The sequence below is a fragment of the Nerophis lumbriciformis genome, linkage group LG02 (genome assembly GCF_033978685.3).
Source record: "Nerophis lumbriciformis linkage group LG02, RoL_Nlum_v2.1, whole genome shotgun sequence".
NCBI classification, from domain to species: Eukaryota; Metazoa; Chordata; class Actinopteri; order Syngnathiformes; family Syngnathidae; genus Nerophis; species Nerophis lumbriciformis.
The window spans coordinates 27,092,433-27,119,671 of NC_084549.2; the positions used below are offsets into that span (position 1 = coordinate 27,092,433).

General features: G+C 38.9%; 2 protein-coding genes across 4 annotated transcripts in view; both read right to left on the reverse strand.

Moving 5' to 3' along the window:
* tacc2 (transforming, acidic coiled-coil containing protein 2) overlaps positions 1 to 4,335 on the reverse strand; it is a 93,833-nt gene extending 89,498 nt beyond the window's left edge. The window contains exon 1 of one of the 2 annotated variants that reach the window (XM_061959855.1): positions 4,052 to 4,335. In XM_061959855.1, coding sequence (XP_061815839.1) covers positions 4,052 to 4,162 — 111 coding nt within the window. In that variant the 5' untranslated portion in view covers positions 4,163 to 4,335. The remainder of the gene's footprint in view (positions 1 to 4,051) is intronic. The other variant, XM_061959876.2, reaches the window with a different exon arrangement.
* A 1,875-nt stretch (positions 4,336 to 6,210) lies between these two features.
* nsmce4a (NSE4 homolog A, SMC5-SMC6 complex component) lies at positions 6,211 to 23,358 on the reverse strand. Of its 2 annotated transcripts, none has more exons than XM_061959900.1 (11): positions 23,232 to 23,358; positions 18,364 to 18,579; positions 15,179 to 15,259; positions 14,880 to 15,010; positions 9,987 to 10,135; positions 9,781 to 9,880; positions 7,000 to 7,090; positions 6,826 to 6,920; positions 6,704 to 6,752; positions 6,532 to 6,617; positions 6,211 to 6,428 (listed from the first exon to the last, which is right to left on the reverse strand). In XM_061959900.1, the coding sequence occupies exons 2-11, from the start codon at positions 18,563 to 18,565 to the stop codon at positions 6,363 to 6,365; spliced, it is 1,050 nt and encodes a 349-aa protein (XP_061815884.1). In that variant the 5' UTR covers positions 18,566 to 18,579; positions 23,232 to 23,358; the 3' UTR covers positions 6,211 to 6,362. The 2 variants fall into 2 exon arrangements, with proteins under 2 accessions (XP_061815884.1, XP_061815876.1); XM_061959892.1 differs by lacking the exon at positions 23,232 to 23,358 and adding an exon at positions 22,605 to 22,751.
* Positions 23,359 to 27,239: the final 3,881 nt, after the last annotated feature.

Below are 27,239 nucleotides of genomic sequence, written 5' to 3' on the forward strand. Positions count from 1 at the left end.
TTTCTACTCAGCTTTAAGTGTCGTAAAGAGCTTGGGAGCGACTTGTGACTTGAATTCCCTGGGAGGAACAACTGATCCAAACTTGTGATTTACATACAGTAAGGGAGGGATTTTATACAACCCCATTCCCCACTTTCAATGCAGTCTGCTGAAAATGATGGAAAGCGTCACATAGCATACAGAGTAACTGACGTAGTGTTAAAAGTTGGAATTTCCACAAAAGGAAAAAGGGATTCAACACTCTGCCTTCTGCCGGCTGAAGTGGATCGTGCACACGTCCAGTTTGTCACGTTTCATGTGTCAGGTAAACCGCGACGAATGAGGCCATGTGAGTCCCCTTCGTCCTGTAACTAAGGCGCTCCACAAGATACCTATTTGAGTGCTCCCTTTTTTGGCGGTTACAAATGTTGACATAATGTAATTTACGTAACTATGGTGTTGCTGTAGCTGTTTACTTCAAATGCAGTCAGCAGTCATTCGTTTAACTTCTTTAGTTATATACTAATAAGTGTTCCTCAAGGGTCCATTTTAGGGCCTCTCTTTTTTATCATTTGGATTATTTAACTGGTGGAAAGCAATTTCAGTTCAAAAACATGTGAGAGACTCACATTTTTACAGTAGATTAAGAAAAAAAAAACACTCCAGTGTTATCATGTGTTTACCACGAATTGATTAACGTGGACCCCGACTTAAACAAGTAGAAAAATTTAATTGTACGGTCAATTGTACGGAATATGTACTGTACTGTGCAATCTACTAATAAAAGTTTCAATCAATCAATCACAGAGATGATCTTTAACTAGCTTTATTTACAGATGGTCCTTAAAAACAGAGCAATCCTGTAAAAATAAGGAGACCAAAATAAAATGTCTACTGTAGAGGACACTGGTTCTCCGGAATATACAAAAATTAAATAGTGAAGGGATAAGTCCGGCCCCAGAGTCCTTAGCTTAGATGAATATCCCTGTCCTATACGGTAACTGCCATTCTCCAAATTACCTAAAAGTAACTGTAGTTTACCAATTAGAGCGCTTTAAAACTCGCATATTTGTGATGAAAAGTGTCACAATCAACTTGCGTCCTGCACTGACAGTAGCTCTTGTTGTGTTGATCGCATACATTCAGGTTGTCACCTTGAGAAGTTTAATTAAAAACTGTTCCTCACCTTCTCGTCTCCACTTGGGTACGTCTGCTTCATCTTTATAAAAACCTCTTAAAAATGTGCCAACAGGTATGTTTTGGTCTGGCATTTAGAATCAAGTCATGATTGATAAAGCATTTAAAAAAAAAAGGTATTTAGAAGCGCACAAATTAAGACCAAACAATTTGGAATTGTTTGAAGTAGAAGAAAACCTAATAGTTTTCTATGAGACGTTTTGGAGCCTCTGGAAATCTCGGGGGCTGAGGAGACTGCCTTTGTTTGCCCTATGGTAAGTAAACACCTGGCTGTAAAAAATTGATGTTTTATCCAAGACATAAGTAAAACTGTACCTTTTCATTTTGCCAGCATTCTTCTGAGCATGTCACTCGTGTCTTTAAAGAGGGACATCCCTCACTTTTTGGGGGTTTGTTTTTGGTTTTGGCATCTGCAGCATTCATGTAATTGTAGAATTGATACATTTTTATATTATGCATTTATAAGAGGGACCTTTTAGAGACCTAATAGGGCATAAAGAAAGGGGTATTAATTTCCCTTCGCTGTTAGTCTAATTTTTTGTATATTCTGGAGAATCAGCATTCTCTACAGTAGACATTTGATTTTGGTCTCTTTGTCAAAGTTCTTGTCAGAAATGCTATCTTTAGTAAAGGTTGTGACTAGAGATGTCCGATAATATGGGACTGCTGATATTATCAACCGATAAATGCTTTAGAATGTAATATCGGAAATGATCGGTATCGGTTTCCAAAAGTAAAATGTATGACTTTTTAAAACGCCGCTGTGCGGAGTGGTACACGGACGTAGGGAGAAGTACAGAGCAGTTGTGTCTCCCAGTCATACTTGCCAACCCTCTCGATTTTCCTGGTGGACTCCAGAATTTCAGTGCCCCTTCCGAAAATCTCCCGGGGCGACCATTCTCTCGAAATTCTCCCCATTTCCACCCACACAATAATATTGGGGGCGTGCCTTAAAGGCACTGCCTTTGCGTGCCGGCCCAATCACATAATATCTACGGCTTTTCACACACACACACACAAGTGAATGCAACCCATACTTGGTCAACAGCCATACAGGTCACACTGAGGGTGGCCGTTTAAACAACTTTAACACTGTTACAAATATGCGCCACAATGTGAACCCACACCAAACAAGAATGACAAACACATTTCGGGAGAACATCCTCATTGTAACACAACATAAACACAACAGAACAAATACCCAGAACCCCTTGCAGCACTTCCCCCTCCCCCTCCCCCCACCTCAACCCCGCCCACCTCAACCTCCTCATGCTCTCTCAGGGAGAGCATGTCCCAAATTCCAAGCTGAGGCATGTTAAAAAAAATAATGCACTTTGTGACTTCAATAATAAATATGGCAGTGCCATGTTGGCATTTTCTTCCATAACTTGAGTTGATTTATTTTGGAAAACCTTGTTACATTGTTTAATGCATCCAGCGGGGCATCACAACAAAATTAGGCATAATAATGTGTTAATTCCACAACTGTATATATCGGTATCGGTTGATATCGGAACCGGTAATTAAGAGTTGGACAATATCGGAATATCGGATATCGGCAAAAAAGCCATTATTGGACATCTCTAGGCCAAACTTCTCCCTTCATTGTTAGTCTATTTTTTTTTAAATATATTCTGAAGAATCAGCATTCTGTACAGTAGACATTTGATTTTGGTCTCTTTGTCAAAGTTCTTGGCAGAAATGTTCTTTTAGTAAAGGTTGTGACCTCAAAAAGCAGAAGACAGCAGGCAGCTTGCAGGTTTAGGAGTGTTTAATGTCTAAAAGCACAAAATCCTAGGTAAAAATTAGAGATGTCCGATAATATCGGTAGGCCGATATTATTGGCCGATAAATGCGTTAAAATGTAATATCGGAAATTATCGGTATCGTTTTTTTTTATTATCGGTATTGTTTTTTTTTTTTTGTTTTTTTTATTAAATCAACATAAAAAAACACAAGATACACTTACAATTAGTGCACCAACCCAAAAAACCTTCCTCCCCCACTCATTCACACTCATTCACACAAAAGGGTTGTTTCTTTCTGTTATTAATATTCTGGTTCCTACATTATATATCAATATATATCAATACAGTCTGCAAGGGATACAGTCCGTAAGCACACATGATTGTGCGTGCTGCTGGTCCACTAATAGTACTAACCTTTAACAGTTAATTTGACTAATTTTCATTAATTACTATTTTCAATGTAACTGTTTTTATATTGTTTTACTTTCTTTTTTATTCAAGAATTTTTCTTTTAATTTATTTATCTTATTTTATTTTATTAATTTTTTTTAAAAGTACCCTATCTTCACCATACCTGTTTGTCCAAATTAGGCATAATAATGTGTTAATTCCACGACTGTATATATCGGTTGATATCGTTATCGGTAATTAAAGAGTTGGACAATATCGGAATATCGGATATCGGCAAAAAGCCATTATCGGACATCCCTAACCAAAACCCTTAAAACAAGTAAAACACTCTAACATAACATCTACTTAGTGAGAAGAATTATCTTATCAGACAGATAACAAACAAATATCACCCTTATTTGAGATATTTAATCTTACTTAGATTTCAGTTGTTGCAGTGTAGCTTTCAGGCATTATCGTGTCCAAATATTGCCAGTACTAACATTTGGATGTTTCAACAGACATGACCACAAACGGTTAAATATTTACCCTTAATTATTTTATATGTGAGGAAACTCCATTCAGCTGCCTTCCATTATTTCGCCTCATCTCCCTCTGGCTTCCCTACAACTGATGTCGCCTTTCCTCCAACACAACCCTCAGTCTTTGCCTTTGAAACACCACACATGAGCACCGTCTATTCTTCGCTGGCAACACAGAAATACATTTCCATTTACCCGTCTGTGTGAAATTCCGATGCAGCCCCCCATCCTGTATTCCATGTCCTCCTGTGGTGAAGTGACTCTGGCACTACAGGGCTGGCAGAGGACCCTTCTGCAGAACTGCATCCTTGTTGTCGTTCAGCCACAGCATCACAGAGGCAGCAAGATCGTTGCGTGCCTGAGTGACTAACACATGCACTGCATTGCCTGTGGTGTGTTTGTTCCAGCCATCATTATGTAAAAAAAAAAAAATCTACATTAAAAAAAAATCTACATTATGTAAGGAATCCGACCTAATTAAATGAGCGTGAGACGATAAGGGATGCTTTCCAGCCTCATCCAGGGATGAGCACAGGAAGGCACAGCTTCGGAGGGAAAATACACAGTGGGTGAGAGAGGAGGCAGAAATAGGGTGCCTGTCTCTTTAAATGGACCAAGAGGCAGAAAAATGATGGCAGCAGTACATCACCATCGGGTGCAGTCAGCCTCATACCCAATATGTATCATTTCATCTTATTTGGGTTTTTTTATATACTTTTTTTTTTAAACAGGTACCACAAGATTCTAAATGTAAAACTTTAAGAAGCAGTTTAAACTTAATGCTTGCAAGAAACAATTTTGAATCTTAATAAATAACTAGATGAGGCAATTCCTGAAGGAATTGCGTGTGAATGCTCCAATGTTGAAGTTCAACTGAAATGCTGATAGAATGTACAAACCCCCGTTTCCATGAGTTGGGAAATTGTGTTAGATGTAAATATAAACGGAATACAATGATTTGCAAATCCTTTTCAACCCATATTCAATTGAATGCACTACAAAGACAAGATATTTGATGTTCATAATAATCATTAACTTAGAATTTCATGGCTGCAACACGTGCCAAAGTAGTTGGGAAAGGCCATGTTCACCACTGTGTTACATGGCCTTTCTTTTTAACAACACTCAGTAAACGTTTGGGAACTGAGGACACACATTTTTTAAGCTTCTCAGGTGGAATTCTTTCCCATTCTTGCTTGATGTACAGCTTAAGTTGTTCAACAGTCCGGGGGTCTCCGTTGTGGTATTTTAGGCTTTATAATGCGCCACACATTTTCAATGGGAGACAGGTCTGGACTACAGGCAGGCCAGTCTAGTACCCACACTCTTTTACTATGAAGCCACGTTGATGTAACACGTGGCTTGGCATTGTCTTACTGAAATAAGCAGGGGCGTCCATGGTAACGTTGCTTGGATGGCAACATATGTTGCTCCAAAACCTGTATGTACCTTTCAGCATTAATGGCGCCTTCACAGATGTGTAAGTTACCCATGTCTAGGGCACTAATACACCCCCATACCATCACAGATGCTGGCTTTTCAACTTTGCGCCTATAACAATCCGGATGGTTCTTTTCCCCTTTGGTCCGGAGGACACAACGTCCACAGTTTCCAAAAACAATTTGAAATGTGGACTCGTCAGACCACAGAACACTTTTCCACTTTGTATCAGTTCATCTTAGATGAGCTCAGGCCCAGTGAAGCCGACGGCGTTTCTGGGTGTTGTTGATAAACGGTTTTCACCTTGCATAGGAGAGTTTTAACTTGCATTTACAGATGTAGCGACCAACTGTAGCTACTGACAGCGGGTTTCTGAAGTGTTCCTGAGCCCATGTGGTGATATCCTTTACACACTGATGTCGCTTGTTGATGCAGTACAGCCTGAGGGATCGAAGGTCACGGGCTTAGCTGCTTACGTGCAGTGATTTCTCAAGATTCTCTGAACCCTTTGATGATATTACGGACCGTAGATGGTGAAATCCCTAAATTTCTTGCAATAGCTGGTTGAGAAAGATTTTTCTTAAACTGAGAAGCTTAAAAAATGTGTCTTCTCAGTTCCCAAACATTTACTGAGTGTTGTTAAAAGGAAAGGCCATGTAACACAGTGGTGAACATGCCCTTTCCCAACTACTTTGGCACGTGTTGCAGCCATGAAATTCTAAGTTAATTATTATTTGCAAAAAAAAAAAAAAGTTTATGAGTTTGAACATCAAATATTTTGTCTTTGTAGTGCATTCAATTGAATATGGGTTGAAAAGGATTTGCAAATCATTGTATTCCGTTTATATTTACATCTAACACAATTTCCCAACTGATATGGAAACGGGGTTTGTCAATTAAAAACCAAGCCAGTGTTATTTTACTTCTGTTTTATTAATGAAAACCATAAAAAATAAGTAAAAACATTAAAATAACTGTGTAACACACTTTAAAATGTTGCTATTCACAAAAAAAAGTAAGACACCTTAAAACAATGTTGACTTCCTCGTAAAAGACGTTGGGCCAATCACTGAGGCTGCGTGTTTTGAGGCGGAATCATAGCGTCTGTGATGTCGAAGGCGTCGACAAGCTCCTAAAAGAAAACAAAATGACGATCAATAAACATTTCTAACCTGAGATAAGCTTGATAGCCAGAAACAAAAACAATGTTGGGAGGAATTGTGCCGCATGTTCACCTTCCATGTCTTTGGGCGGATAGAAATAACGCACTGATTTTGGCTGACCGATCCTCCAGTTTCCATCTCCCCCTCCTCCACAGGAGCTAAAACACACAAGAAAATATGCTAATGTACACAAAATAAATGTTTCTCTTTTCCTAAATGACTCTAATCAGTGGTGTGCACTAACCTATACAAGGCAACTTGTCACTATCCAGGCATAGTCGTGCCAAACCGTCCTGTAACACACCAAACAGTCACTAGAGGGCACGCCAGCTTACGTTTAAACGCTTCTGCAAAAATCAAGCTCACCCTGACAAGAAAAGATGTGTGAAAAATGTTTTCTACTGTCCGTGAAAATGAGTTGGGGTCAATAACAAACTCGTAATATGATATCGGCGACGATGCTGTAATTGAAAGGGAGTTCTGTTATACACACAAACAACAATATTTACACAAGAATAAGGCGCTCCCTTTAAAACTCACGATCATCTTGTTGGTAACTCTTCAAGCAGGCTAGGATCCTTTCCACCTCTTTCTCTGTGGCCTCTTGATGGGACTCTTCCATTTTTTTCAGCTGACAATGCAAAATATACACAACATGAGCACTCTTTGGACACCCACCACAGCAAAACACCTACGTCATCTAAGCAGGGCCGCTTCTCACTGTCGCTGTGCAAATGTCCGTTAGGGGCCCCGTTTTGTGCCAAGAAGCGCATGTAAAATGTCAATTAATGAACGACAGAGCGCTTTATATGAATTTTTAACTTTTTCCTAACTGCAAACCAAAAAAGCAAAACCTACAATTAGCATTTGTGTTCAAATTTCTTTTTTAATGAACCATGAAAATGTAATTGCAATCTGCTGGCAAATTGTCAAAAAAAAAATATATATATATAGTCCAAACTTGTGGAGGTGATTTTTTCCCCCAATATTTGTTGTTGAAGAATATTAAAGACCGATGCAAAAACAAAACAAATGCTATAATAATGTTTTCAATATCAGTAAAATAATCCCCCGTGTGTATGCATGCGAGTGACAGGAAGAAATGCTCTGTCTCACTTGGGGAGGAGTTGTGTGGTCACTTATTACCTTGATATTATTATACTGCATTTGGGTCAATTTAGTAAGTTGTAAGAAAAAATGTAAGACAATAAAAGATAAGTAAAAACACAGATAAAATTAGGAATGTATTCTGTTATTCCTACAATATTATTACTCTGTATGAAACTGCTTAAAAGGGAACTGCGCTTTTTTAATGTTGCCTATCGTTCACAATCATTATGAAAGACATGACGGCGGATGGATTTTTATGCATTCTAAATATTAAATACATGCAATAAAAAAAAGTCAGCTTACAATGGAGCTATATTCTGCCTATAACCCTTAAAAAACATCCAAACACCTCCATTAAGGTTTTATATACCGTATTTTCTGGACTGAAGGCGCACTTAAAATCCTTTTTTTTTCTCCTCAAAACTCGACAGTGCGCCTTATAACCCGGTGCGCCTAATGTAAGGAATCATTTTGGTTGAGCATACCCACCTCGAAGCTATTTTATTTGGTACATGGTGTAATGATAATTGTGACCAGTAGATGGCAGTCAAACATAGGAGATAAGTGTAGGCTGCACTATGATGGGTCTCAAGTAAACAACACCAACACTTTATATGTTCCATTGAAAATATACAACATTACACACGACGCTCAAAAATCTATCAAAATGTTTTAGTACGACTTTGGTAAGCTATGAAGCCGCACGGCTTAATGTGCTTCAACATCTTCAACATATGAATATTATTATGGTGTGTGGATAAGGTAAGACATTATCTGGCCAAGTTAAAGTTAAAGTTAAAGTACCCATGATTGGCACACACACACTAGGTGTGGCGAAATTATTCGCTGCATTTGACCCATCACTCTTGATCACCCTCTGGGAGGTGAGGGAAGCAGTGGGCAGCAGCGGTGGCCGCGCCCGGGAATAATTTTTTGGTGATTTAACCCCCAATTCCAACCCTTGTCGGCATACGTCCTTGTTCTTACACTATCCAGGTGAGATGCATGATTTATGATCTACAATAAAGTTTGCTAGCAAGGAAGCAGCGTACTACTAGATAATGTCAATATTGGCACACAAGCTCGTGACCACGGCACCACTAAAGTTTGTCTGCGTCAGCGCTTATAATAACAATATCACTAATACTAGGTTAATATACAAGTCATGAAATGTAAAGTATTTTGGGGATTTTTGGATGTTTTTTATTGTGTTTTATGGGTGGAATAGAGCAATGTTTTTCAACCACTGTGTCGCGGCACACTAGTGTACTGTGAGATATTGTCTGGTGTGCCGTGGGAGCTTATGTAATTTCACCTAATTGGGTTAAAAATATTTTTTGCAAACCAGTAATTATAATCCGTAAATGTGCCGTTGTTGAGTGTCGGTGCTGTCTAGAGCTCGGCAGAGTAACCGTGTAATACTCTTCCATACCAGTAGGTGGCAGCAGGTAGCTAATTGCTTTGTAGATGTCGGGAACGACGACAATGGTTTGCAGGTAAAAAGGTGTCTAATGCTTAAACCAAAAATAAACAAAAGGCGACTGCCGCTAAGAAAAGGCATTGAAGCTTAGGGAAGGCTATGCAAAACTAAAACTGAACTGGCTGCAAAGTAAACAAAAACAGAATGCTGGACGACAGCAAAGACTTACAGCCCGTGGAGCAGACGGCGTCCGCAAAGTACATCCGTACATGCCATGACAATCAACAACAAAATAGGAGCGTAAGACAAGAAGTAAAACACTACACACAGGAAAACACCAAAAAAACTTCAAATAAGTCACAGAGTGATGTGACAGGTCATGAGAGTACACCTACTTTGAGACAAGAGCTAGTGATGCATGCTTGGTTATGGTTGGAATTCATATCCATCAATTGCGAAAAGAACGACTTTTTATTGTCAATATCGGCTGCTGGGTTTAATTTTTTAATGTTTTCTGCTGGTGGTGTGCCTCAGAATTTTTTCAATGAAAAAAATGTGCCTCAGCTCAGAAAAGGTTGAAAAACACTGGAATAGAGGACCTCCCATTGGCTCAGCTATAAGCGGACATTTATTTACGAGTTAGAATGTATAAAAAAATAAAAATAAATCCCTCCGTTTTCAAGTCTTTCCTAATGATTGTGAGCGATAGACAAAATTCACAAAAAAGTGCAGTTCCCCTTTAAAATCTATTAATTTTTTTAGGTGTAGAAGAGCGAATGTGTCTTAGCTACCTGAGTGGGCATGATTCTTTTGGCTTCTTTGCTGGGTGCCTTCCTCTGTCGTTCTGTCCTTTGCTTCGGAGGGGGTGGCTCAGCATGGAAAGAACCCATCCTGGTAGGTTCCAAGGTGAAAGTCAGTGATAAAGTAGCGTCACAAAAACAACTTCCTAAGCATCCCAACAGTACTCAGTGGACTGTTCAAAAGATGGGACACTCACATGAAGTGGAAAGTGGGCGCCGTCCTAAAACATTCCTCTGCTCTCTGGGCCAATCGGTGCCAGGCATCGCTGGGGAGATAACCATCCACTTGATCTCTTCCTTGCCCCTCTTCCACATTTTCCAGCCGATTGAGACCCATGAAGGACAGCTGTCAGACAGCAAGAGAATCTTCAGCATCGATGCCTTTTAGTTTGCAGCACATACTGTACGACAAGAATGAGGCTGAAATGCTAATCCGTATATGATAGGAATGGGTTTTCATTTAAATGGGTCTTTATTTAACATGTTTCTTATGCCGTTTTTTGCTTCCTTACAGACAGTTATTGATCTTGACAAATGACCAGAGTGCATACTTGCCAACCTTGAGACCTCCGATTTCGGGAGGTGGGGGTGGGCGTGGTCGGGGTGGGAGGGGGCGTGGCTAAAAGGGGAGGAGTATATTTACAGCTAGAATTCACCAAGTCAAGTATTTCATATATATATATATATATATACATGTATATATATATAGATATATATATCTATATATATATAACAAATACTTGACGTTCAGTGAATTCTAGCTATATATATATATATACATATATATATATATATATACGTATATATATATATTTATTTTATTTTCTATATATTTATATATATATATATATATATACACGTGTATATATATATATTAATTTTATTATATATATATATATATATATATATATATATAAAATAAATACTTGAATTTCAGTGTTCATTTATTTACACATATACACACACATAACACTCATCTACTCATTGTTGAGTTAAGGGTTGAATTGTCCATCCTTGTTCTATTCTCTGTCACTATTTTTCTAACCATGCTGAACACCCTCTCTGATGATGCATTGATGTGTGGCACGCACAAAAGTGCTTTCATCAAATGCACTAGATGGCAGTATTGTCCTGTTTAAGAGTGTCACAACATTGCTGTTTACGGCAGACGAACTGCTTTACGGTATACAAAAACGTGACTGCTCTCGTTGTGTGTTGTTGCCGCGCTGGGAGGACGTTAATGAAACTGCCTAACAATAAACCCACATAAGAAACCAAGAACTCGCCCTCCATCATTCTACAGTTATAACGTGATTGGGCAGGTATGCTGGTTATATTGTGGGTTAGCGGACTCAGGTCCTCATGGACCTGAGTCCGCCTGAATTTCGGGAGATTTTCAGGAGAAAATTTGTCCCGGGAGGTTTTCGGGAGAGGCGCTGAATTTCGGGAGTCTCCCGGAAAATCCGGGAGGGTTGGCAAGTATGCCAGAGTGTTTAATAAACGCTAGATTACTACAACTTCATGTGTTACTGTGAGATAGAGGAGTCACTTGAACATTGAATATGAAAATGTGCACCTAACACAATAAGATGTGTCTGAGCATGTCCACTATTATTATTATAGACCAGTGATGTCAAAGTCAAGGCCCGCGAGCCGAATTAATTATCAGTGGCCCCCGGGATGATATTTGATTAGTTACATGTTCATTACCAATACTCCATCAATGTTGGTGCTATGAATTTTCAAAATGGGGGTCCCCCCATTAAGTCATAAAAATGGGGTCCAACAGTAAATTTTTGGGGGCCAACTTTTTTTGTAACTGTTTTGAAAACAAAAGACAAATGACCGCATTATCCTGTTATATCTCACATTCTATATAGTGTTTTGGAAAAAGGTTGTCATAAAAATTGTATGCATATGTAAATGTATTCAGTTATAAACATTCATTGACTTTCTTCTTTCCTTCATGGATCTAAACTTTACCGCTGCTGGTATTTTTTTCTATATTTTTATTGTAATATTTTCAGAATGTGTTTGTTCTATTTTTGGCCAAAGTAAGACAAAGAAAACAATCTAAAGTTGTCTTTAATTTTTTTGTTTTAATGCCATGGTTTTAATAGTCCAACCCGCATGTGCCTAGATTTTCCTCCATGCGGCCCCGGAGTTAAAATGAGTTTGACACCCCTGTTATAGACCACTAATGTAAATTAGATTGTCAAATGTATCCATACCTCCACACCAGCTGTTCTCATTATCATTAGTACCAAAGACTATTTTCTTGGCGAGCTACATCGATCGTTGGCTTGTGAGCTGGTGATGTGCGGATCGGTACTGAAATATCGATACAGCCGATACCAGATATCTATGCTGTAAAATCGATTCTCAAATCAAAAAATTGATACTTTTGATACATTAGTTATTTGAGATGATGTATATTATTAACAGGAACATAGTCAGGCATGTGATTTGACCACAATGAAAAAGACTGAAAAAATTTCCGGGGGTCTTGGGTAACTAAGGCCCCCAGCCAGGTCCAGGGGGGTGAAAGGGGGGCGACGCCCCCCGAAGCTCCTGGTTTTTCACCAATTTAACATGCTAAAATTAACAAAGACAGCACCATTTGAAGAAAATATTTTAGTGTTTAAAGACATGAAAACATCATTAATAGAACATACATAACCCAATTATCCTAATGAATCACTGTATATGGTTCAGTCCCAACGGTATTTAGTCACTAATATTTACATTGTGTGTTCATTTCACATCCACAGGTGTCACATTGATCAGTGTTATTATCTACAGTTTATTTACAGTATTACCACATTACTTCAGTTCACTTCACACAAAATAGTATTATATGCAAATTTATTTCAAATAAATTGTTAACTAGAATCAATAATGCGACTCTTTGAATTTCTGTAATTTCATAATATATTTTCACGTGGCTTTTTATTTTTAGAAAAAAACATTTATATTTCGCAAAGCAATAATTGGTTAATATTTAAAACAAACATGCGTATTTCGCAAGCAAATATTTTTTAGCTTACCTCATTATTAACAACCCTGTCTGCAACTGAAGTGGGTTGTTTGGGTGGATCTTTCCTCTCGATGTCTACGGCAGTTGTCGATGTAAACAAAGGATGAAGTCCGTAAGGTTTGCTCACTTTCGGTTGACATCCAAAAGTACCAGCTAGTGAATAGTTAGTTTTCCTTGCTTCAAGTTGTTTCATATGTTTTTGGCGTTTCGCATGTACTTCCAAAGCCTTGAAACCTCGTGATCCATAGTCAATATTATCATGACACCACGTGCACAAAACCTTTCCGGGACGATCGATTTTCCGAATAAAATCACCGAACAAAGTCGTAACTTCCTTCTTTCCAACAGTATCAGTGATTTCCCTTTCCATCCAGTCCCATCGAAACTTATTTTTGACATGTTTATCAATTTCTTTTACTCGTAAAGGGTCCTTTCTCTCGAGAACCGACATCGTTTACATATGGAAAATGGCGGTAATAACCATTATGAATGATGACGTTATTAATGCCATCATTCATAACAGATGTCCTGATTGGTCACAAGGAACATATCGACCAATCAACTACGGCGTAATATAAACTACGTCTTGAATCTTGATTTAGGGTCGGAAAAAAACCCGGAAAAACGGGAGATTTTTTTTTTTTTCCCCCGAGATTAAAAAAGACGGAATTCCGACTTTAGACGGAAAAATCACATGCCTGCACAGTGTAAAAAAAGTAACTAAACTTGTGAATGAGTCAATATTGGATTCAATGTTGGATGCTTTTGTTGAGTGTTATTTACATGTGCAGTTTTTTCACGTTAACATGTTCATGTAACTGAATTGTCCATCCATCCATTTTCTACCGCTTATCAATTTCAGGGTCGCGGGGGGTGCTGGAGCCTATCTCAGCTACAATCGGGCAGAAGGCGGGGTACACCCTGGTCAAGTCGCCACCTCATCGCAGGGCCATGAGGTGGGGTAACTGAATTGTGAATGAGTTTTTATGCTAATAGTAGTTCTTAATAATACATTTATTTTAATGCTTTTATTATTTTACTCGTTTCCTTTTTTATGGTTTGAAACACCTATTTCATGTACCGTATTTTTCAGACTATAAGTCGCAGTTTTTTTCATAGTTTGGCCGGGGGTGCGACTTATACTCAGGAGCGACTTATGTGTGAAATTATTAACACACTACCATAAAATATCAAATAATATTATTTAGCTCATTCACGTAAGAGACTAGACGTATAAGATTTCATCGGACTTAGTGATTAGGAGTGACAGATTGTTTGGTAAACGTATAGCATGTTCTATATGTTATAGTTATTTGAATGACTCTTACCATATGTTACGTTAACATACCAGGCACGTTCTCAGTTGGTTATTTATGCCTCATATAACGTACACTTATTCAGCCTGTTGTTCACTATTCTTCATTTATTTTAAATTGCCTTTCAAATGTCTATTCTTGGTGTTGGGTTTTATCAAATAAATTTCCCCCAAAAATGCGACTTATACTCCAGTGCGACTTATATATGTTTTTTTCCTTCTTTATTATGCATTTTCGGCCAGTGCGACTTATACTCCGGAGCGACTTGTACTCCGGTGCGACTTATACTCCGAAAAATACGGTACTTTGTATGATTTTGTCCTGTTTTTTCTGTTTTATTAGCTTGGCTATGTATTGTTATTCACGCCACTACCTCAACATACTTCAGAGTCTGAAAAGAAGAAATAACTGTCTTGTATTAATTATGCTATGAGACATATTATTTGAAATACACAACTTTATACATTTTAGCAGACATACTAGGTATGTTTGCATAAAGTATCGGATTGGTATTGCCGATACCAGCCTGAATTGTACTCGGTATCGGATCGGCAACTCAGTGATTTGGTGATTCGGTTTCAAAGAATAATTAGAAAAATATCAACAAGTTAATTGGTCATCAATTATTACGAATTATTGACTGTGGGGTAACCCACATGTTGGCAAATGCCGATCACTATTTACTGTGGGATCATTGTCACTAAATAATGATCATGTATTATAAGGGCATTTCTTACCAGATGCTCAGCAAAAACAGTGGTGTCGAAAGCACTGCCCTCGGCTACCAGCTGGCTGGCCTTGTCCTTCCCCAGGTCTGAGGCCATAACAAGGAGCTTAGCATCCAGCGCTGCTTCCCTCGTCTGCTTAACTGTCAAACAACAAATGTTCCGTTAGAAAAAGAGCCTCCTACTACAATGAGTTACATTACTCAGAAACCAAAAGTCACACTTAATCTCATTCAATTCATTTGAAGATGTTCTTCAATCAAAAAAGAATAGTCAACATTGGAAGAAAGCAGTGAAGTCATCCTACATACCATTTTGAAAAAGTCTGTCAGCCTCTTCCAAAACCTCTGTGAGTTTATTGTTGGAGGGGCTCAGTATGTCTTCTCTGTTTCCTGGGGGGGAATAAACACCTTAAATGGGACTTATTATGCAAAAAACAACTTTTCTTCCTTCTTGGTACCCGTTTTGTGTATGTGGGATCTGCATAAGTCCTGAAAATGGGAAATCAAACCATGGAGGCATGGCAGAGATATTTATAAAACAATGTTGCCTTCCTCTTTACGAGCAATTTGGAATTTTCCCAATTTGTGACGTTTTTCTCACATGTGACGTCAGCGTATACATCCATATATAGTAGAGAATTACCTAAAGAGCTTTGTACCAGTCCACCATTGTGGTCTGACGCTGTAGTCAATATGCTCTTTCTTTTTCTCTATCCTCTTGTGGGGCAGACTGGCTCGTACATGCACATGCATCCTTTGCTGTTGCCATTTAGAGTATAGTTCTAACTAAGGCTGAGCTGATAAAACGATATCAATATATATTAGAGATGTAACCGTATTATAAATACTACGGTACTTCGGTTTCAAAGTCTTCTCAGTAATGCCGTGACGTGTGATGGCATCAAACGAAGACTTGGTGAGTGTAGTTTTTCCTGGCGTTTTAGCATTGGCTGTGTCTGTAAATAAACTACATCTCCAAGAATCCTCTGCACAGCGCGGGACTGGCAATGTGGGGGCGTTGAACGACGTAAGCAGGAAGTGAAGTGTGTTCATACTCCTCATAGATAAAATAAATTGTTTTTTGGACATTAAATCTGTCCATAACTGGTTGAGTTATGTTAATAAAAGACAAACAAGTACAGGCCAAAACATAACTTCTTGGGCGGAGCTAAGAAAGTCTGTGTTCTGCAAAGCGAAGCACGCGACTTTTGTTTCGACCGTCTCTTCGACCGGTCTTGTCGCACACACAGAGGGAAATCACCAAAAAAAAATTAAATGCGGGAAATAAAGGTTAATTTAAAAACTACTTGGTACATCCTCAATCCATCCATTTATTTTCCTAACACTCAGGGCGAAATGCAGGACACGCCATCTCATAAACCGTCAAACAGAAAATATATTTGACGCCAGCGAAGCCAAACATAAGTCTGTGAGGTATTTATATTATTAAAAGTTCAATTGTTAGTTCACTTTCCTGAGAGACAACATTTTCCAGACTGATATAAACATGTCCATTGTAGAGGACACTGCTTCCTATAATGTAAAAGTTGAAAGACACTTACCGTAAGTGTACATTATTATTTTACACTTGTTACACCGGATGTTTACATTGTCACTTTAAAGACATTAACTGTAAGTTATTCTTTTAAATATTTGCTTGCAACAGTAGATGCTGCTGCACAATTATTTGCACTTAGAAATATAATGTTTGTACTTTGTAGTAATAAATATGACTAGAACCTTTCAACATTATGTTTGTCTGACATTACAGTAAATCTGTTTATCCTATACATTCCTGCCACCAAATTTTACGCACTGTGGCATTTACCAAGCTTTTTTTTGGACATATATCTCAAGAATATCGTACCGTGGCCTTAATACCGTAATATCGTACTGTGACATTTTGATACCGTTAAATCCCGAATATATATCACAATAGGCATGTAATCGATATCAATATGAAATGCGTTTGATAAAACGTTCAAAAATTATATATTTTTTGATAGGAAGAAACCGGAAAGAATGAAGCATGGTTGATTGCTTGAATAAAGGCACTCGCGGTCTGGTAAGTCAGCAAAACAGGAAGGGTCAGTGAACAATGAGTGGGACACGAGAAACAGCCTATCACATAACAGTACCGACTATCAAGTTTAGTTGCGCCATCTCACTCTGCACGGAGTGAGAAGAGAAATGAAATAAAATGAGTGCTGCAGAGAGTGAAGACATTTCTGATAAAACAGGAAAAGTCACCTCGACAGTATGGCAGTTTTTTGGGCTTTTTCAAACGGACCGTAGTCCTTTGCCGCGCTCAATTTTTCTTTTCAACCCTATACTGATGTACAGAAACAACAGGTAGGAAATAAAGTGCAGGACTGTATTACTAAAATACATAAGAAAATATAACAAATGTGATACTTTAAAATAATAATTTGGTCCAATAATAGTTCAATATTAATTACTGCATAACAAAGTCATTTCCATACATAAATGGTAAATGGGTTATACTTGTATAGCGCTTTTCTACCATCAAAATACTCAAAGCACTTTGACACTATTTCCACATTCACCCATTCACACACTGATGGCGGGAGTTGCCATCCAAAGCCCTAACCACGACCCATCAGGAGCAAGGGTGAAGTCTCTTGCACAAGGATACAACGTACATGACTCGGATGACGGAAGCCGGGGATCGAACCAGGAACCGTGAAGTTTCTGGCACGGCCGCTCTACCAACCGAGCCACGACTTCCCCATAAAGAAAAATAACACACGAAATAAAAAGTTACACGGACCACGTAACATTTTTGGTGCTAAACCTGCTAAAGATTCTTCTCAGGTTGCTCTGTGCTTACATTTTCACACTTTGTTACACTTTATGACTTAAATATTCTTTATTTTTGCACCTTAATTTAAATAGGTTATTGTTAAGTGTGATTTTAGAAGTTTGTTTACATTGTGCTTTCCATGGTTGACATTTCCTCTCCTTTCTGCCGTGATAGCTGAGGGCATTATAATCAGACGGGGGTTACATTTGAAATAAAAATGTTAATATTTAATACAGTTTCCTCCTGGTCCATATTTTCAATAGGTCATGAAAAATCTAAAAAAATATCGATATCAACCAATATAAAAAACTTATATCGTGACACAGTTTTCAGCCATATCGCTCAGCCCTAGTTCTAACTCATATCTGTCAGTAGACTCCATATGGAAGCGCTAAAAACTACAACATGGTTGACAGGGAGAAGACGCAGTCAAAGTGTAGATACGTAAATAAGACCGCCCACAAAACAGCGCATTCTGAAGAGACGATCAGAAAGCAGCTTGAAAACGGTCTGTAAAACATAATCCATGCAACATTTTGACCGAAGAACCACCATTACAAGTTATGTAGACCACAAGGAAGTTCTTTAAATGTACAAAAAAATCATATGACCCGTTAAGTAAGCAAAACTACCGGTAGCTGCTACCCCGTGGAAAGCCATCTTTACTTACGTTGGACGGTATCAATGAGGTCTCTGTACTTGCTCCTTATTTCCCTCCTCAGGCCCGTGTCGTTGTCGCCGTCGCCGTCTTGCAGGTCCGCCGACCCGACAGCGGACGTCCCATTGCTCTGCTCTCGGTCTTTACTGCCGTGGTCTGGGGTAACGTTCTGAAGGGGTGTTTCCTCATCCCCGCTGGGTCTGTGACGCTTCATGGATCTGTCTGGAACTTGACAGTAATGACACATTGAGACAAGGCAAAACGTATGCTGAGATTATAATAAAAAAGGATAAGGTACGGTTTATTACGGTTTTATTTAGTTTTTGTATTGAGTGTTTTTGTATTGTCTTTCAAGTGTTTTGTGTACAGTGTGAGTAAAAAAAAAAGACAATTATTGGATGACATCAGTTTGCATCTATAACAACCGATATAAGCTCCGATACAAGCAGTTCTGCGGTGGGTTTATTTGTGCAAAGCTGGACAGCCAATTAAAGCGAAACTGCACTTTTTTGGAATTTTGTCTATCGTTCACAATCATTATGTAAGACAAGAACACATATGTTTTTTTTTCGTGCATTCTAAATATTAAATACACACAATGAGTAGCTCTTTTCTGTCTATTAAGTAGGGGGATGTATGTTTTTTTTTTGTTTTTGTCATAAAAAAATACAATCATGTGTGCTTACGGACTGTATCCCTGCAGACTGTATTGATCTAAATTGATATATAATGTAGGAACCAGAAATATTAATAACAGAAAGAAACAACCCTTTTGTGTGAATGAGTGTGAATGAGGAAGGTTTTTTGGGTTGGTGCACTAATTGTAAGTGTATCTTTTGTTTTTTATGTTGATTTAATAAAATAAAATATAAACTTTTTTTTTTTTTCAAATTTCTTGTGAGGCCCGGTACCAATCGATCCACGGACCGGTACCAGGCCGCGGCCCGGTGGTTGGGGACCACTGGTTTAGAGGAAGAATGACTCATAATTTTTGTGAACAAAAGGCGTTGCAAGCGCAGATGTGTCATTATCGCCAATTCCGGGTCCAAATTATATACCAAAGTTGACCAACTCGTTGGATCAGGTCCTTGTCCTTCTACTATCTAATTGAGAGGCATGATTTATGTTCTAGAATAAACTTTCACGAGCAGAGAAGCGAGGAAACAGCTGACCAGTTGATATAGGCAACATGGCCACATAAGCTTGTGATCACAGCGCCGCTATAAATAGTTTGTCTGCGTTATGGTTATAATAACATTATCACTACTACTTGGTTAATATTCAATTCACAGAATATCAATGGAGTACCGTTGGCGCTTTTTGGATGTTTTTTTTATTGGGTTTTATGGGCAGAAGAGAGGATCTCCCACTGACTCTGTGGTAAACAGACTTTTATTTATGAGATAGAATGCATTAAAAAAAATACATCCGTCGTCATGTCTTTCATAATGATTATGAACGATAGGCAAATTTCCCAAAAAACTGCAGTTCCCTCTAAATGTCCTCTAATAAACACATAAGGTTGGCCTTTTCTTGTATTTTAGTCAACAACAGATTTTCTTCACTAAGGTGGGCACCCCTCATCTATTTTTCAGCTGTGGTCCATACGGGCCACAACGGTACTCAGTTGTAATACACTTTTCTACCACTTGCAGCAGTAATGACAATTTCAAACAGGTGTCTGGAGCTAAAAGTCATAGTGAATTTTTTTATGTGCAAAAATTATGACTAAAGTGTTGAAGCTGTCTTTTCATTTGCCCTTTAATTGTATTGACAGTTAAATTAAAAAACATATTAATTATTAATTTTACATAATTGTATGTACAAAAATTGTCAGTTATGTATGAATCCCTGCAGTGTATTTGGTTATTACTTTTTTTTTTTTTTTTTTAAATCAGCCTGACCTAAGCGTATGTTTATTATGTGTTAAATAAATAATAATCTTTGAGATTGACACATGTTTAATATCATTTGACAAGGTTGTAAACTGTAAACAGGTTAAATATATATATATATTGAATACGATTAAAATCAAGAGTAAGATTACTAATTCACAGTGTTATTATTTGAGTGGGCCATGGGCCCCTCTGCAGTGGAAAAGTCGGGCCCCAAAATTTAAAAAAAAGGTTAAAAACCCCTGCTTTACAAAAGGTAAACATGGTTGGTTATAGACTACTAGGAGCGAGCAGCTACACAACAGCTGGGCATACAATGGCATAAAAGTGAGACATACGTAATAATTGTCCTTCATTGAACAATATCATAGTTCAAAACACAATATATTCAAAATAATCAAGTATATAATAATTAAAATTGCACATTGCTTACAGAAGCGAAGTCTACAAGACAGAAGGAAAGCCTATTAGAAAGTATCCAGTAACAAACGTGATTGCATAATTCATACTACTGCATCAATGGATTTTTGTGACCACTAGTTCATTGTGTGTAATGTTATAGTAGCCACAATTATTGCATATACCTATTAAATTAAACCCCTGCCTGTTTTTTAATGAATACTTGTGCCCACTATGCTACTGTGTTTTATGTTGGTCATTATGGTGGTACTTGGAGAGCGAAGTTTTTTCTGAGGTGGTACTTAGTGAAAAAAGTTCGAGAACCACTGTCGTATCGGATTAATATTGGTGTCTTATCGGGACACACCTAGTTGTAAGAATGATTTCCCGCTCTCGTACGGATTTCAGCATGTAATTAGTACACGGGGGGTGTCAAACTCATTGTAGGGCCACATGGAGAAAAATCTACTCCCAAGTGGGCCGGACTGGTAAAATCACGGCACAATAACTTCAAAATAAAGACAACTTCAGATTGTTTTCTTTGTTTAAAAATAGAACAAGCATATTCTGAAAATGTACAAATCATAATGTTGTTGTTGTTTTTTTTCACTTACATGTTGCAGTTAATAATTTGTCACTATTTATATTTTCTGAATAAATTATGTAATAATGTTCATCAGTCAACTCATTGGTGTTAATTTCCAATCTATCAAGATAAAAAAATATCAAAATCAAATTACAGGATGTTATTTATGTAGTTTGATCATTTTCCTCGACTGATGTACTAACATCATGGTTTATTTTGTACGTACATCATCTACAAAGATACAAATAATTGCTATTGCGACATCCAGTGGACACATTTAAAACAGCTGTTTCTTTCATTCAAAAATTGCAGGTTAATTTTTATACTTAGCAAACTCATCCCACGGGCCAGATAAAAGCCTGTTTGCGGGCCTGATCCGGCCCTCGGGCCGTACGTTTGACACTCCTAGAGTACACCATCACGTGACACGCGCATTTGCTGTGTGTGTGTGAGATTTGGGTTATGACCAAAAGGACAAGATCACGGGTACAAGCGGCCGAAATGAGTTTCCTCCGCCGGGTGGCGGGGCTCTTCCTTAGAGATAGGGTGAGAAGCTCTGTCATCCGGGAGGAGCTCAAACTAAAGCCGCTGCTCCTCCACATCGAGAGGAGCCAGATGAGGTGATTCGGGCATCTGATCAGGATGCCACCCGAATGCCTCCCTAGGGAGATGTTTCGGGCACGTCCGACCGGTAGGAGGCCACAGGGAAGACCCAGGACACGTTGGGAAGACTATGTCTCCCGGCTGGCCTGGGAACGCCTCGGGATCCCCCGGGAGGAGCTGGACCAAGTGGCTGGGGAGAGGGAAGTCTGGGCTTCCCTGCTTAGGCTGTTGCCCCCGCGACCCGACCTCGGATAAGCAGAAGAAGATGGATGGTGTGGTCAGCTAACATCATCATCAACATGACGGCAAATTGTCAGTTGCTTCCCCAGTAACTGTGAGCAAGTTCCAGACAACCCCTTTAAGTTTTCATTTAGGTATTATATAAACCAAATATGTATCGATGTGTCGTAGGAACTGAAACGTTCATAACGGAGGACAACCTATGTATCATGAACTCATGCTACACAACCACCACAATTAAGTACCAATTTAAAACAAGGTGCAAAATTAATACGCATAACAAAATGACCGAAATAACTTTACAATGCAAGATAAGTCCAATACTATGGACAGTTTTGACACCGCCAGTAAGGAAGACGTGAACGTAACACAGCAGCTAACATGTTAGCATTTTCCTTCACACCGGTGCTAGCAGCTAGTCAACGGAAACAGTAGCTAGCATCACCTGCTCCCAACTTAGTAACGTCTAACAACGCTCATGTCCAGTGTGTCACACTTCATACTTCGTGCTATGTTCGATTAGCAATTACCAGTTTGTCCAAGTTTAGCTTCAGCGATGAGCGCGCTTCACGACTTCCGTCATTGTGCTTGTGACCATAGAGATGAATAAGGATCGGCGACTCGCCTCTTTGAGCTGTGTGCCTACAGCGAGCAGCTAGTAGGGGCATAGTGTCAGGCCTACAGCGAGCAGCGAGTGGGGGCATAGTGTCATGGCTACAGCGAGCAGCTAGTAGGGGCATTGTCAGGCCTACAACGAGCAGCTAGTAGGGGCATAGTGTCAGGCCTATAGCGAGCAACTAGTAGGGGCATAGTGTCAGGCCTACAGCGCGCAGCTAGTAGGGGCATAGTGTCAGGCATACAACGAGCAGCTAGTAGGGGCATAGTGTCAGGCCTACAGCGAGCAGCTCGTAGGGGCATAGTGTCATGGCTACAGCGAGCAGCTAGTAGGGGCATAGTGTCAGCACGCTCACCGGATAACCAACTATATCTTCCTGCACATTGTGTTGTACACTACAGTACAGGAATAACCTTTCATGACTTTTTTCAATTAAATGGTGTGTATCGATAGCATATGGTTTGACATTGACGAACAAATCAACTGCATGAACATCGCTAGAGAAATGACCAAGTTGTGATTTATGCATTATATGCAGTACCTTAATAGGACCGTCGCCCCAACTAAGATGGCCGTCACGTAAGCACATCGCTAGCATTGGTGCTGACCCGTATTTGGTTTTCTACATACGTGTATATCTATGCTCGTGACAGTCAGGAAGTGTTGTATCACTTCCTGTGACGTCACATGTTTGAGGATACGAAACTTTATAGCATTACTATTCATTACTTCTTGTCGTCCATTTCTTTTAATCAATAGAAACACAGACGACTTGTTTATTTGATAAGAACATTTTCTTGTATATGAAGAACTCACTTGCATAATCTAGATTCTGGAAGTACCATGTTCTAAAAATATGTTGAAAAAATCTTAAAATCATTACTGCCCATAAATGATATCCGGTTTAAACATAATAAAATAGATTCAAGAGATATATTAATATATACTGTAGAGTTTTTAATTAATGCGTAACTGCAAAACCTGTCATTAATGAAAAATGTCTTGTCCTGGTAGTAATTTGAAAGCGTATATTAAGTCCTTTTTCTGTTCCGAAGGCAAAATAATTTTTTTGTAGCACATACATTTATTGTTGATAAATCCAACAGCCTTCACGAAGAGACGTTGTATGGGTTACTCCTTAGGACAGGTTGAAAAGATTGTAGTCGCAGATTATCTCAGAAAAAATGTTCCAAAAAGCTCGGGAAAGAACACACATCCACAAGGAAAACTGCTACTTTTTGGCATGTTTTGTTTGAAGGTATTATTGTAGCAAAATGACTTGCAAACGTGCATCTCAATCTGTGCGTGTGTAATCTAATCACGTGTCTGTGTAATTAGATCCGTCGCGTATGCGTGTTCTAATTTGTGTGTCCGTATTATGATTTGTCTGTGGGTAAAAAAATAACAGTTTTTCATATTTCGCTCTGTGTGTTAAAAACAAATGTGTGTCTGTATTCAGATTTTTGTGTGAGGCAAGAACCCTCTGTCTATTTACACGTGATTTATGCCACACTTCTCTTGTGGAAGATTTGTGTGTGCGTATTTATATGCGTTAATACAATCTTTGTGTGCGTATCCAGATGTGTCCCCCCCCCAGCCAATCGAGGGTTCCGGCTGCTTCACACAGATCTCAATACGGACACACACAATGTAATACAAGCACACAAATCTGGATACGCACAAAGAGATTGTATTACACGCACACAATTCTGAATACGGACACACATTTCTTTTTACATACAAATAAATACAGACAGGCAGTTTTTTTTTGTTACCCACAGACAAATCATAATACGGATACACAAATTAGAACAGGCCAATGCGGATCTGATTACACACACAAAGATTGAGATACAGACACACACATTAGTTGATGGACACGAGAATTGGATTACACACGCACTGATTAAGATACGCGTTTGCAAATAATTTAGCAATAATAGTACTTCAATATTTTTGTTTTGGATCTATGGTTAGTAAGAAATACGTTGCTTTAAAGGTATCTTTTGAAACAGTCCGTTGTAAATGAAGCAAACAACAAAGTGGATCCAAGTTTAAGATTTTGAGGGTGACGTTTTTGAAATTACAAAATAAATGTATATTCATATATTTTACATGGATCTGTTTCATTGATCCATTCGTCCATCCATTTTCTACCGATTTTCCCTTTACGGTCACGGGGGGTGCTGATCAATGATACAAAAATGTATTACCGTATTTTTCGGAGTATAAGTCGCACCTGCTGAAAATGCATAATAAAGAAAGAAAAAAACATACCGTATATAAGTCGCACTGGAGCCCGGCCAAACTATGAAAAAAACTGCGACTTATAGTCCGAAAAATACGGTACTAATATAATTGTGCCACACACAAAAAACATGTCAATAATGAATATCAGTCCTCCAAGGAGTCACTGAACGCTAGATGTCACTCTGAACAGCATGACGGCGTAAGCAACAACGGAAAGCCGCTCTTTGTTTTACTTTTGTTTTTCCAGCCATGGCAACCACAAGTGTCGCAAAAATCACATTCAGCTGCCAGGCTTCTGTTACTGTAAGTCTGCTAGTTTTCTTACTTTGGCGATTGTTTAGAAATGATTAAGTAGTCATTTTGGCACAATTATTTATACTCTACTCTCATTCACTAAAGTGTGTATGTTTCAAGTTTAAGAAATATCACAATATAGAAGTTGTCGTATATTTATCATAATTTACTCCCAAGACTGCTTTAACAGGGCATCTATTTTTCTTCTTGAGTTTTGAAATATTGATTATTATATATTTGTTTAAAATAACTGCATTTCTTTTTCATACATTTACAGTGGGGCAAAAAAGTATTTAGTCAGCCACCGATTGTGCAAGTTCTCCCACTTAAAATGATGACAGAGGTCTGTAATTTTCATCATAGGTACACTTCAACTGTGAGAGACAGAAAGTGAAAAAAAATCCAGGAATTCACATTGTAGGAATTTTAAAGAATTTATTTGTAAATTATGGTGGAAAATAAGTATTTGGTCACTTCAAACAAGGAAGATCTCTGACTCTCACAGACCTGTAACTTCTTCTTTAAGAAGCTCTTCTGTCCTCCACTCGTTACCTGTATTAATGGCACCTGTTTGAACTAGTTATCTGTATTAAAAGACACCTGTCCACAGCCTCAAACAGTCAGACTCCAAACTCCACTATGGCCAAGACCAAAGAGCTGTCGAAGGACACCAGGAAAATAATTGTAGACCTGCACCAGACTGTGAAGAGTGAATCTGCAATAGGCAAGCAGCTTGGTGTGAAAAAATCAACTGTTGGAGCAATTATCAGAAAATGGAAGACATACAAGACCACTGATAATCTCCCTCGATCTGGGGCTCCACGCAAGATCTCATCCCGTGGGGTCAAAATGATCATGAAAACGGTGAGCAAAAATCCCAGAACCACACGGGGGGACCTGGTGAATGACCTGCAGAGAGCTGGGACCAAAGTAACAAAGGTTACCATCAGTAACACACTACGCCGACAGGGAATCAAATCCTGCAGTGGCAGACGTGTCCCCCTGCTTAAGCCAGTGCATGTCCAGGCCCGTCTGAAGTTTGCCAGAGAGCACATGGATGATACAGCAGAGGATTGGGAGAATGTCATGTGGTCAGATGAAACCAAAATAGAACTTTTTGGTATAAACTCAACTCGTCGTGTTTGGAGGAAGAAGAATACTGAGTTGCATCCCAAGAACGCCATACCTACTGTGAAGCATGAGGGTGGAAACATCATGCTTTGGGGCTGTTTTTCTGCTAAGGGGACAGGCCGACTGATCCGTGTTAAGGAAAGAATGAATGGGGCCATGTATCGTGAGATTTTGAGCCAAAACCTCCTTCCATCAGTGAGAGCTTTGAAGATGAAACGTCGCTGGGTCTTCCAGCATGACAATGATCCCAAACACACCGCCCGGGCAACAAAGGAGTGGCTCCGTAAGAAGCATTTGAAAGTCCTGGAGTGGCCTAGCCACTCTCCAGACCTCAACCCCGTACAAAATCTGTGGAGGGAGTTGAAAGTCTGTGTTGCTCGGCGACAGCCCCAAAACATCACTGCTCTCGAGAAGATCTGCATGGAGGAATGGGCCAAAATACCAGCTATTGTGTGTGCAAACCTGGTAAAGACCTATAGTAATCGTTTGACCTCTGTTATTGCCAACAAAGGTTATATTACAAAGTATTGAGTTGAATTTTTGTTATTGACCAAATACTTATTTTCCACCATAATTTACAAATAAATTATTTAAAAATCCCACAATGTGAATTCCTGGATTTTTTTTTTCACATTCTGTCTCTCACAGTTGAAGTGTACCTATGATGAAAATTACAGACCTCTGTCATCATTTTAAGTGGGAGAACTTGCACAATTGGTGGCTGACTAAATACTTTTTTGCCCCACTGTATATGGATAGGTTCAATGGACTGATCACATGGACTTACTAATCCCCTCATGATCCTGCCCAGCTGGACAACTGACTGAGTGGAATTCCACCTAGGAGCCATCTTTGCTGTTGTCTCGTTTCCACA

What these genes read in the sequence shown, in the direction of transcription:
- nsmce4a (XM_061959900.1), bottom strand. Translation starts at nt 18,565, where the DNA reads ATGAAGCGTCACAGACCCAGCGGGGATGAGGAAACACCCCTTCAGAAC. An exon ending in AAAGAATCATGCCCACTCAG is followed by an intron (nt 7,091 to 9,780) that starts GTAGCTAAGACA and finishes TTGCATTGTCAG; the next exon opens with CTGAAAAAAATGGAAGAGTC. An exon ending in ACACATCTTTTCTTGTCAGG is followed by an intron (nt 6,753 to 6,825) that starts GTGAGCTTGATT and finishes GGTGTGTTACAG; the next exon opens with GACGGTTTGGCACGACTATG.